At 32.3% G+C, this 14,119-nt stretch overlaps 2 protein-coding genes across 2 annotated transcripts; both read left to right on the top strand.

Moving 5' to 3' along the window:
- The first annotated feature begins 4,450 nt into the window (after window positions 1-4,450).
- LOC125421616 (hevamine-A-like) lies at window positions 4,451-5,422 on the top strand. Its single transcript, XM_048470850.2, has one exon. It carries the CDS (start codon window positions 4,451-4,453, stop codon window positions 5,420-5,422), a length of 972 nt encoding a protein of 323 aa, XP_048326807.2.
- A 6,780-nt stretch (window positions 5,423-12,202) lies between these two features.
- On the top strand, window positions 12,203-13,476 carry LOC125421276 (hevamine-A-like). Its single transcript, XM_048469641.2, has one exon. The coding sequence runs from the start codon at window positions 12,282-12,284 to the stop codon at window positions 13,233-13,235; it is 954 nt and encodes a 317-aa protein (XP_048325598.2). The 5' UTR covers window positions 12,203-12,281; the 3' UTR covers window positions 13,236-13,476.
- The last annotated feature ends 643 nt before the right edge of the window (window positions 13,477-14,119 follow it).

The raw sequence follows: 14,119 nt of genomic DNA, 5'->3' as shown, positions 1-14,119 counted from the left end.
TCCTAATTACTGCACTACTATCATTAGTTGGTATCTTGGGTGAATCTATTTCCAAAGCCAAATCCAATTTCATAAATGTCAAATTCATAACCAAGGTCTTTTTCCACTTCTGATAATTTATCCCATCCAATTTTATCATAGCAGTCATAAGCAGAACATTCAGGATGCTACTAACTGTGAAAATAATAAGCACAATAAAGCATTTAATATATATAAAAAAATAACTATTTTCCAGCCCCTTAACACAAAACATAAATTATCAATATTCTAAGGTCTTTGTAGCACTAAAGATACACTTTCGCGGGTCAGGGACAGTCAACCAAATAACCACAATCAAATACATTGAACTGAATCACCGACAGGGCAACTCAGAACCTGCAATACATGGCATTTAATTAACTTCCACTCCCATTCCAGGCGTCATACAAAGCAACTAAAACTACCGACAGGGTAGCCTAGTTACCCGTATAGACCCTGGTTAATAAGTGGAAGATAATTAACAAATTGGCAATTTCATGATATAAGTAAATAAAAGATAACCCATCCACTATGCCAACACACATTACATTGGTACACATAATGCAAACAAAATAAGTCTCACGATAGGTGAGTACCTAAAATCCCACACTACTATACCAACTAGACACAAAGCTTCTTTGGATAAGCTCACACAATCTAATTTTCCAATCACAAATATTTAATTTAATTTAATAAAATTGGAATGTGATAATTAAACAAATAAATAACTGAACTAATCACCAATAAACAAATAAATAAATAAATAACAAGAATTTCCCTTTTTTTTTCTTTTTTTTTTAAATTATTAACAATAAACAATAGATAAATAATAAATCATCAACAAATAAATAAACAAAACAAAACAAATAAATTTTTTTTTTTAATTTCGGGTTGCTAACGTCAGCAAGATGGCTGCTGACGTCAGCCTTCTTCCTCCTTCAGCCGTGTCAAGGACAACCCGGTTTCCTGGTTAATGGGTCACATGACCCGGTTGACAAACCCGCCTGTAAAATACAATTCCGGCCACTGTTTTATACAACACCGATGCCATTCTTCTCCTTTCGGCATGGGCAACAATTTTAAAGTATCAATTTGACTAAAGGAGAGCCTAAAATAAACAACCGTGTAATCACAAGAAATTCCAGAAAATTTTGAGCAAAATAGATGCCTTTTGATTCCTCTCCTCTTGAGAAAGTTTTGCCCCATATCAATTTGGTTCAAAAAATGCAAAAAAATAAACACCCAACACAAGAATTGTTTCGGCCAAAACTCGAACAAACACCCATGTAATTCCAAGAAAATTGCAGAATTTTTTTTTTTTTTGGGGGCAAAATTGGTCTTGTTGTTGTCATCTCATTGTTGGCATCAATTTTGGCCAAAAATTAACCAAAAACAATTCACAAATCCAGGTTGTATTCGGCCACGTTTTCTCCAATTATTTATTTATTTATTTATTTATTAAGGCTTTTCAGGTCCAATTCGAGATTTTAAACAATACAAAACACATCGAAAAACAATTTTCCACCATGCCCAGGTCTTAATTCAAACTAAAACAAGGTTTATATACTTTGCACAAATTTGATTCAAAACCCGATTACCACTAGTTTCACATCACAATTTCTTTTTTTTTTCTTTTTTTAATTTTATTTTTTTACAAATAACAATCAGGCATGTATTATATTTCCTCGCACATCAAGATCATAGCTTCACAGATCCATGCATGCAGAAAGAAAAATAAAATAAAGAACATATATTTGAATCCCACATATCATTCAATGGCCATATACAGTTCAATTCGATCATCGTAGATACAACGAAGACTAATTACAATGAAATTTATTATGCATATTAACCAGTCTCTGATACCAATTGTTAGAAATTTTATGGATCTAAATATACATAATAAATTCTATTAATCATGAATTACTAACCTCCAAACGCAGCCATTGATAAATTAAATCTTTAATCCTGCAAAATAAAAAACAATATAAAATAGTGCCTATGGACACACTACTCTCAAACCACTCTCAGATCTCTGAAAACCCTAATATCAAAATACCGTATGGCATATGTTTATTTGCTTGCTCTAAACCTTTTATAGTCTTTGCAAGTCACACGTACCCATTAATTTTAACACACACAAAATACTAATAATTTAATAATATAATAATACTAGAAAAAATATGGGTAAGTCATTGGGCTTTTAAAGAGAGTTGGTCCTCCAGTCTAATGGGTCAACTGGAGTCTTATAGAAAGTGTGTGATCAAGGACCCTACTACAAAATAATAAAATAAACTAGTCCCATTAATGACATAAATAGACCCTGTAAGTGAGTAATTGATTATGCCAAGTCCACAAATATTAATTTATTCAACAGTTTCAACCATTTTAGTCTGAACAGTTTTAGCATGAATAAAAATCAAATCATTTGGAGTAGTAGCATCTCACCTATGCATACAAGATTTTCTACCATAGCAGTCAGTCAAGTTCTGTTCATAAAAAGATGTGAAGCAATAGAGTTGTAATGTTATGGTACAAGTGAGTTCAAGTGAAATTGAGTTGGTATGCCTTTTGTAAATTTTAAGACACCTTTTTTTTTTTTTTCTTTTTTTTTTAAATTATTATTATTATTTTTTTTAATAACAGAAAGGAGCATTGCTCACAGAAGCATTCAAAATTTGCACGGTACTATGATGGTCTTAGCTGATACAGTTCCATTATTAGTCTCTGCCCCTGTGTTAATCTGGAAAATCTGCTATTATCATCTATGGGAAATCCATGAATAATAATCTACCAGTACCTACATTATATAGCCAAAAAAAAAAAAAAATGTATGGATGAGTGATTTGTCTTCTGAAATAATTATATGCAGGACTAAATAAATTGAGTACTACTATCACTTTGGTTTAAATAAAAGTTGCTCGAAAATGTTTATTTTTCTACTTTTGTGGAATAATTGTGGGGAAATTTAAGTATTATCTTTCACAGTTTGAGCCTTATTTTTTTTTTAAATTTAAATTCTTCCCCTGTTATTATTTGAATTGAATTATTTTCCATTTAAATAAGTTAAAGAGATATTATAAATTATAATTTATATATATATATATATTTGATAGTATAAGTGATATTTGAACTCATGCCAGAACCACCACACTTAAATTTGGCAAAGTGTCCTGTCTTATCGTGTCAGTGTAAAATTATTTAATTCAAATTTGGACAATTAAATTTTCATGTAAAAATATATAAATTCTCATTTATTTATTAAATTTTGATATAGCTCATAACATAATTGTTCATTATATTAAACTGAGATAAAAAATTATTTTATTAAAAAATAAAAATATATTATAAAAAAACATTTAAATAAATATAATTTATAAAATTATACTTAATTAATGATTAGTAAAAAAAAAATCATTATAAACTTATAAGTATTTAATAATGGATAAAAAAATATTACTTTTATATCATATATAATAATAATAATAATAATAATAAAAACAGAACATTACCCACATACATATATATATATATATTTGGGCCAAGTAGATCCTGTTTATTAGGGCCTCAACCTGGACCCAAACTTAAGAAATTGAGATATCTTGCCACCACTGACTTGCCTCTCTAAACATTAACATATGTTATATCTTACAATACTATTATAATTATAAAAATATTTATTAAATGACACATATCAAAATATTTTTAATTGGTATATTTATATAATCTAAATATAAAAAAATAGATATTTAAATAGATAAATAAATTAAAAAAATAAATTAATTATATATTATTATATTATTTGATTAATAAGTTTAATAAATATTTTGATAATTTCAACAGTATTTCTTAGAAAGACATCAAATGTCAACGTTTAGTACATTTAGCATGTGTAAGAAATAATTATCCAAAAAATAGTATGTGTAAGAAATAAGAACAATCTATCTCTGTAGAATGACTTTGTTTCTTCAGTAACTAGAAAAGCCAAAATGAATAAAAAGGGGATAAATAGGGAACATCAGCACAAGTTTATACGGTTATTAATAATCTGTAGATAATTAGGATTTTGCATGGTATATGATGTGAGGATATTAAATACTATTGATTGTCCAATAATATTAAGGATCAATCTTATCTGTTATATTCATATCAAGTCTAATGATTTAAGCATGGGGTTTTATTTTATCCCTTTCTAGCCTTCTCCCTCAATCTCCATATCCTTGGATCCACCAACGAGAACCTCCATTTCTGCCCTCGTTTTTATTGTGTTCTTTCTTATCAATATTATACTACACTACAATTCAATAATATTACAAGTTTGCCACTCAAAATCCATTTATAAGAGGGTGACAATCCCTTGGCAAATAACATATCCCAATTCCCATAACCGTTCATCACACAAAGACCCACAAAATATAGTATTCAAAGAAAAATGGTTCAACAAGCCAAACTTGCTGTGGTTTGCCTCATCCTAACCTTGGCCTTAATGGCCCAAATCTCTGAAGCTGCTAATGGCGGCATAGCCACCTACTGGGGTCAATACTCCGATGAGACCGAAGGAACTCTAGGGGAAGCCTGTGCAACTAAACTCTATTCTTACATAAACATAGCCTCAATTGCCCAATTTGGCGATGGCAATGATCTGGTACTCAACCTTGCTGGTCATTGCACCCCGCCGGATTGCACTCATATAGGCGAACAAATAAAGACTTGTCAAGTCCTGCATGGTGTCAAAATCTTCATCTCTCTTGGAGGAGAAAATGGAAACTATAATCTAACATCTCCTGAAGATGCCAAACATGTTGCAGACCAGTTATGGGATTCCTATCTGGGTGGTACTTACTCGACTGCTACACTTCCTTTCGGCGATGCTGTATTGGACGGCGTAGATTTTGACTTAGTCGGTTCCAACACAAAATATGATGCAGATCTTGCATATTACCTAAAGGCTATTAACCAACAGGGAATAAAACCTGTTTATTTATCAGCAGCTCCTCAGTGTCCTTATCCTGATTATTATCTTCAGAATGCCCTTGACACGGGTCTTTTTGACTATGTTTGGGTTCAGTTCTATGACAATTCTCCATGCGAGTATAGTAATGTGACTGGTACTGCGGGTCTTTTAAGCGCATGGAATACATGGACTTCGAAACTCAAGGGATCAGGGAAGCTGTTTCTTGGGGTACCGGCCTCCATTGATGCTGCTTCGACCGGGTACATCCCGGCTGATGTTCTGAACAATGAAATTCTTCCGCTGATAAAAGCGACGCCCAAGTATGGAGGTATCATGGTATGGAACAGGTATTACGATCGTCTGAGTAATTACAGTTTCGCTATTATTGACTTTGTTAAGTTGAAAAACAATCAGCAGTTACCAACTATGAGAATGTATCAGTATGAATAATCCGTCATAATTACCGTCGATGTATGGAAAAAGTGACTTGTACCCTGGGATAATCTTATATCCACTAATATTAAATAAATTGGGCACTACTATCACTCTTGTTTAAATTAAAATTTGTGGGAAATATTTATTTTTCCACTTTTATGGAATAAATGTGCTGGAATTACTTTAATATTTATTTCATTTTCTCCTTCTATTTAAATTCTCCCTCAGCTATTATTTGAACATCGAATTACTCATTAAAATTAGATAGGATATGTACGTGATTTTCTATTCACAAATATATTGCTTATATTGATTCCCAAAAAAAATAAAAGTACAATGGCAAAATATCAAGAAGGTATCATGAACCAAGGTAGGACAATCTAATCCTACTCTAGGCATGTAATTTCCCAACTAATTAACAAGAAAATTAAATGCGCTTGTACCAGAAGTTTTCCGCAATCAATTGATAGCAAAGTGCCTTACTATATTGTATCCAAGTTAAAATTTCTTCATCCAAGTTTGACCAGTTAACTTTTTGTGTTAAAATATGTAAATTCAAATTCGTTAATTAAATTTTCATATAACTCCTAAAACAATTCATTAATTTATTAAACTCAATTATAAAATTTATTTTTTTAAAAATAAAAATATATTATAGCAAAAATATTTTGAACATATCATAATAAATATTTTTAAATAAGCATAAAACTGTATTATTGAATGATTAGTAAGAAAAAAATTATAAAAATAATTATATTCAGAAAATTCAATATTGAATAATGTTAACAAGTACTAAATATTTAATAAAAAATATTATATAATTTAAAAATGTGTTTCTTCCGGTGTTAAGAGGTACCTAACCACGCCTTCTTCATTTCGGACGACAACAATTAGCCAACAAATCTACTATCAATTTCTTGAACTGTAAGGGCCAAGATTGGCTTATGATTATCGGTTTTTGAACTCCAATTAATGTAATAATATACTTCATTTATTCATATCTTTAATGTATACACTTTCATATGTTAAAAAACTTTTGTTTTTTAATAATTAACATGTTATATAGATTTAGTATTTTATTAATGACGGAAAAACATGATAAACCCTCTTTCATGGAAAAGAGGGTAAAGGTGTGTCGATAAATGTTATCTGTATATTCATGAGTTTCATGTGCTTCTGTATAAATGTTTGTAATTCTTTCTTCATCTTGAATTTCAACAAAATAAATTGTATTTTACTTTATAATTTGGGCAGTAAACCAAGATATGTCGTACAAAATTGTCAGGATCCGTCCAGAATTCCTTCCCAGAACCCTAGACAAGCCCTGATCCCAGGGAAATACCACCGAACCTTCCAACGGAAAATCCGGCAACACCTCCCCTAAGGGTAGGACTTACCAAAAGTTACCTGCACTGAAAACACACTTCTATATACATCCCCCTATTCCTCCCATGTTACTACAATTTGTTTCCACAAATTTACAGCACTTCAAAGAATAACAGCAACTCAGTGCATAAATAATAACTACACGTCCAATACAGTATACAGAGCATTATACAATTAGATGTGAAATTAATAGAATGACAGATGAAACAGTACAAGATGGAGAGGAAAAGGGAAGAAATACTTCTTGGACTTTTGGCAACGAATTGAGACGTTGGGCTCGCCCCGGACAATCAACATCTCCCAACCTGAACCTAGGGGAACGGAATTTAAAACGTGAGATGCTAATCATCTCAGTGAGTGACCCTATCTACTGAACACCTTTAATATTAATGATATACCAAATAAAGGGATTTAATTAATCAATACCGAACAATTAAATAAATAAATAAATAAACATTTGAATGTAATACTTTCTCTCAAAACTCTCACTATTCACTCCGTTGGAAATGTTCTTCTTTTAAAACATTTTCACAAAACCCGCTATTCGTATTTCCCGAAAATCAAGGGATCAAATAATTTAATAAACAACAAATAAATAAATACCCCAAATATAAATAAAATGTAATGAAATATGATAAATAATTTTTGAACACTTTGGGATTTGAAATTTTATCTGAAAATTTACATTTGATGCACCACACCATATACCAGTGATGCCCTTCGATACCCAGTGTCCCAAGCACCGACTGGCGGGGAGATTAAAGAGAGAAACTTGCAAATGGCACTTCGGCGTCCCGACAGTACCGCTGTTGAAACCGTCATCCCAGCCAAGGAGGGAGGCGGCTGATGCGCAATATATAAGACTTGCCTGCCCTCGGTTCAATGGCAACTCACGGGAGAGATAATACTTGCGCGCTAAACCACATATATACCAGAACACCAATATTGTATGAGTGTATCTAAAATAATTACTAAATTAATTATAACCGTACCGTTTTCCAAAATTACCGTGGAAAATATACCAAATTTCACATTTAGCATCCCATATATTTTCATTTAACAACCCGGTACGAAAACATCGATAACCAATAAAATAATAATTTTTCTCGTAATACGAGGTTCAACAAATAATATACCACAGGCATAATTATAAAAATTAAACCACCAAATTAAACAAATATTTTTCTTAAAATATTTAAACCAATTATGCCCAAAATAATGTAAAATCCAAACACAATGAATTACTGAAATTACTTGCTCATGTGTAATAAATACAAGTAAATCACAATAAAATAATAATAATCAGGAATTTCTTAATGACCCAAAATTCCGTTTAGCATCAATGGGTAAATAACTATATATATAAAATAATATTTTTTCCCGATTATATTTAAATTCTACCACATGAACACAAATTCTAGATATCAAATTAACATAGCATAAATATAATTAATTGCCCAAAATAGTTTTCAAGGTGTGTCACTCACCTGGAGCACGCAATTAATCTAAGATCCTCCAAGGGATCAATCCCACGACTCAGCCGTGCTCCTAGAACACAATTCACACACAGTCAAATAAATTAATATTTTATTCAGATAAATAATACCCGGTACCCGGGGGGTCAAACACAAACGTTATCCAAAATTGACAAATTATATGTCTATGGAAAGCTTGTGAGATGAGGATCATATTACCGATCTCCATTGAGTTCAATTCGACTGGAGGTGGCCGGAAAGATTCGACCGAGATTCAATTCCTCGTATCTTGCAAACCGCTTCGAATTTTGAAAATTGGAGGCCATATTTGAACTCAGAGGACCCAAAATAAAGGGGAAAGAGGTTTAATTTGGACTGGGTTGGCCATAAAACACAAGAAAAGAGGAGAGAGAAATTTTCCGATCGGCGACTTCTCCAGCCCGATCTGGGCGCGTCTGGAGCCGGTGACCGTGAAATTTTGCGGCCGAGCTCTCCTCCTCCCTCCGCTCATCACTGGCCGGCGCGTGTAGCAAGGTGGTGGCTGGAAATGAAGAAACGGCGACGGTCCGAGAGGAAGAAGGAAATGAAAGGAAGAAGAAAAGAAGAAGAATGAAGAAGAAGAAGAAGGCCCGTGCCCTTTTTCCCCATGTGGGGAAAAGAAAAAAAAAGAAAAGAAAAAGAAATAAAAGAAAACAAAATAATTTAATTAAATAATATTAGAAATAATATTATTAAAACAAATAACAATAATAAAATACTAGGGTATTAAGCATGGTTGACATGTGGCATCTCAACATGGTGACACATGGTCACATTTATTAAGTCACACGTGGCACATCGTTACACGTTTAAAAAATAATATTAAAATAATACAGTATTTGAAAAACTTTACAGGTCCATAACTTTCAAACCACATGTCCAAATCGAACGTGCCACTAGTCTACGGACTCGTATCGACTAATACTTCACAACCATGCATGATTCAAAGCTCAACTTTGCATGAATAAAAAGTCAACTCCGGCACCCCTTGGATAGTTTGGACCTCAACTTGTTTTGCTCATAACTTTCAAACCGTAGCTTCGTTTTCAACGTGCTACTAGTCTACGAACTCGTGCTAACGTGTACTTCGTAACGGTGCCTCAGTCAACCTAGAATTCCAACCGGAACAAAAAGTCAACTTTTGACTCCCTGGTCAACGATCAAAGTCAAAGTCAACGGTTAACGGTCAAAGTTGGAAAATTTTCATTGTACTTTGGGACGGGGTGTTACAAGATAAACTCTAAAAGTCCACTATCCTGACCAGTCAAACTAAAATTAACCACAAGCCGAGGAAACTAATATAAAATTCATTGGAAGGAGTGTTGGCTAATTAACAGAGAAAGATGCCAACATGTGATTGTAAAGTATAAAGCTTACTCATTTGTAATGCATATATATGTATATAAATTATTATGAATATGATTTGTTGTATCGTATTATCCATAAAACACTTATATGACTCGACAATATTACGAGTAATATCATTTACTAAATTAAGACAATATGATTTTATGAAGACAGTGTGATTCCCAAACTCTTCATTGTCAAAAATCCTTGCAAAAAGATAGCATGAGCTTCCATCAGTAGAGCTGAATAAAGAAACACAGGCAGTAGTTTATAGGTAATTAATTATTATTATTATTATTATTGTCAGCACTAAACTCATTACAACTAGAGAGTTTTTGCTTCTAAATCAAACCTACAATTACTAATTAGTACTACATAATTATCATATATCGTATATGCTGTTAAAGATATTAAATATTATTAGTACTTTAATTAAAACGTCCCACGATTTGAGCATGTCTTCTATTTTATCCATTGTAGCCTTCCTCAATCTCCACATCCATATGGATATGGATGATGACCAGGAAGGAACACGACTGAGGACCTCCATTTCTGCCCTCGATTTAGCTGCTGCGTGCGTTCCTTCTCATTAACGTTATGGTACTACAATTCAATAAAATATTTAACCTAAGTATATGCATCCTGTTAAAGATATCATAAATTAATATTCATAGGATAATAATTAAGGGCCAAATGTAACATTTTATATCTTTATCAACTTCAAACGATTTAAGCATGTGTTCCTTTTTTCTTTTCTTTTTTTTATTATCCGTTTTGTCCTCTCTCTCTAGGTGCATGAGCGTACGTCAACCTTCATTGGGCATTTTTACCCCTCGTTTTAGTTGTGTTCCTTTTTCATTAACACTGAAGTTGGATAATGTTGCAATTTTGACACCGTCAAAGCATCGCTATAAAAGGGTGCTCTGCGAAGCCTTAGAAAAATAAACAAACAACACAAATAGTTTGAGCGATCCTATTCATAAAATAGCTCTTCTAACCAAACTTGGTGTCGCTTGCCTATTCCTAACTTGACCAGTCAAACTTAAATTAACCTTGAGTAAGGAAACTAGTATAAAACTCATGGGAAGAAGAATTAGCTAATTAATAAAGAATCAGCGCCAACATGTGATTGTGAAATATAAAATTCTCTTATCATTTGTAAAGGTATATATACGTATATAAATTATTCGATTATGAATATATGATTCATTGTATCATATCCTCTATAAACATATATAATTAAGAATTAATAATATCACAAGTAATTAATATCATTAACCAAATCAAGACAATCTGATCCTATGAAGACAGCATGATTCCCAAACTCTTCACTGTCAAGAGCCCATGCAAAATGCATGAGCTTCCATAACTAGAGCTGAATTTCCCACAACCACTATAGATGCCATAATGCATCTCGAGTTTTGTAATTACATCTAAAGTTAAATGCACTTTTGTATTATATATTTTGGTATCTTTAAATTTAAAATGTTTTACATTAGATCCTCTAAAATTTGTTAAAATTAGTTTAATTCTCAAATTGATTCATAGATTGACTAGCAAAAAATTGATTAGTTTTTTCATTAACTAATTAATCAAATTTTTTTATCATATTGTTAGTAAATTAAAAAAATTAATTAGTTTTCTCAATTTTTAACTTTTTATTAGTCAATTTAAAAATTAATATAGAAATTGTATTAATGTGAAATAAATTATAAACTGAAGATTTGATGTAGAATGTTTTAAACTTGAAGATCTAATATTTAGCAAAATACGGAATATTAAAATGCAATTAATCTTTAAATATACTGTATTGAAGAGAATTAAGGAGGTAGAGAAATAGTGATGGAAGGTTGCAAAAGGAAGAAGAGAAAGAGATAAAAGGGTACGTATGAAATAATGATGGAAGATTGAAAAAGAAAGAAGAGAAACAGATAAAAGGGTAGGTATGAAACATAGGCAATACTTTAGAAGTGATTAATTAATTAAAAGTATAGAATTAGGAATTTCCATAGTATATGCTGTTAGAGATATCAAATATTATTAATAGTACAGTAATTAAGAAGTCCCACGTTTATTTAAGCATGTGTTTTATCTAATGACTTTGTAGTCTTTCTCAAATCTCCACATCCATGTGGATATGGATGATGGGTTTATCAGGAGAAACACGAGGGCCGCGCGATCTCCATTTTTGTCAGTTTTAGGTGCATGTGGTCCCCCTTATTAACAGTACTGTACTACAATTAAATAATATTTCCTTACAATATGCTGTTGAAGATAATATCAAATTCATATTCTTCGTACAATAATTAAGGACCACAGAAATCTTTACAAATACGTTATCAACTTCAAACAATTTAAGCATTTTATATATATATATATATATATATATTTTATACGTTGTACTCTTCCAAAATCTCCACATACATGAACCACGTCAGCTTCCATTTTACCTCTCATTTTAGTTGTGTTCCTTCTCATTAACACTTAAGTTGTATAATATTACAATTTTAGCACTCCTAAGACCTCTCTATAAGAGGGTGCTAAACCATTGGCAAACAACATATCCCCATCTATCGATCACACAAACACCACAAGATAGTTTGTTCCAGAGTCCATATTCATAAAAAATGGCTCTTCAAGCCAAACTTCTTCTGCTGGTTTGCCTCCTAAGCTCGGCCTTACTACAAATCTCTGAGGCTGATGGTGGAATAGCCACCTACTGGGGTCAAAACGGCAACGAAGGAACTCTAGCCGAAGCCTGTAATACTGGCCTCTATTCTTACATAAACATAGCTTTTCTTATCCAATTTGGCAATGGCCGAGACCTGGTACTCAACCTTGCAGGTCACTGCGACCCACCGTCAAATACTTGCACCAAGTTCGGGGAAGAGATAAAGACTTGTCAGAGCCTAGGTATTAAGGTCCTCCTCTCTATTGGAGGAGCTGTTGGAAGCTATTCTCTATCATCTGCTGAGGATGCCAAAAATGTTGCAGACCAGATCTGGAATTCCTATCTGGGTGGTACTGACTCATCTGCTACACGTCCTTTTGGCGATGCCGTTTTAGACGGTGTGGATTTCGATATTGAGGGTGGATCCAATCTATATTATGACAATCTTGCAGCTGACTTGAAGGAATTATATAATCAACAATCAACAAAAACTTACTATCTATCAGCAGCTCCTCAGTGTCCTTATCCTGATTATTATCTTGGGACAGCCATTGACACGGGGCTTTTCGACTTCGTCTGGGTTCAGTTCTATAATAATCCTCCATGCCAGTATAGTGCTGATGCTGGTGTCGATCTACTTTTAAACTCATGGAGTGTATGGACTTCGTCTCTTAAGGCAGGGAAGCTATTTCTGGGGTTACCCGCGTCCGCCGATGCTGCCGGAAGCGGGTACATCCCGCCTGATGTGCTGATCGATCAAGTTCTTCCGGTTATAAAAAACACGTCCAAGTATGGAGGTGTGATGTTATGGTCCAGGTACTATGATGGTCTCAGCGGATACAGTTCCATTATTCTTCCTTATGTGATCAATTTGGAAAATCTGCTATTACCGTCTATGAGAAAAGTATGAATAATAATCCAGCATTACCAACTTTTATATGTATGAAGGAGTGACTTGTACCCTGAAATAGTTATATGTATGTAGTACGTACTAAATAAATTGGGTGCTATTATCTTTCCGGTTTAAACAAAAATGAAAAATAAATTGAGTGCTATTATCTTTCCGGTTTAAACAAAAATTTGGTGGAATATGTTTATTTTTCTACTTCAAAGGAATAATAGTGCGGAAAATAATTAAATGTTTGTTGATTTTTTTTATTTAAATTCTTCCCCTGTTACTATTTAAACGTTGCATTATTTATATTATCTAAATTAGATAAGAGATTTCTTTTAATCATTAAAATTAGATAAGAGATATTATAAGGGATAATTGATTTTACAAATAGCTTAAAATATAGAGGGTACCGGTAGCACTTTCCACATATATATATATATATATAATAGGAGAGCACTCCAAGAAAAGAAAACCATCTACTTTATTTATAAATTTGGACTTATAAATTTGGTAAAATTCTATTTGTTATTCAACAGAAGATATATATATATTCAGAATAATGCTAGAAATATTAAATAAATATATCAAAATAAGTATCGAAACTAAACTATAAAAGAAACTAAAGGGCGAAAAAAATTGTGGGGGCCACGTGCCCCATATGTATAATTGTGAAAAACCTCTCATTAATGCACAAAATGTTAAATTACTTAAGAAAATTTAAGAGTGGTCCCTTACGAATGAATGGGCCAGAAAAAGTGTAAATTAAGTTCTGAATATTAATTATTAATATGTTGACCAAAAATAATAAGTACCAGTATGTTTCGGTGTGAATTCATAAAATAAATATGTTACCATGCGAGGTAGAAATAGAACATTTTCTAGCAATACAAACAAAGTAG

This window comes from Ziziphus jujuba, chromosome 8 (assembly GCF_031755915.1).
Source record: "Ziziphus jujuba cultivar Dongzao chromosome 8, ASM3175591v1".
NCBI lineage: Eukaryota > Viridiplantae > Streptophyta > Magnoliopsida > Rosales > Rhamnaceae > Ziziphus > Ziziphus jujuba.
The sequence above is the reverse complement of the archived record's forward strand: the minus strand, read 5'-3'. Positions and strand labels throughout refer to the sequence as shown.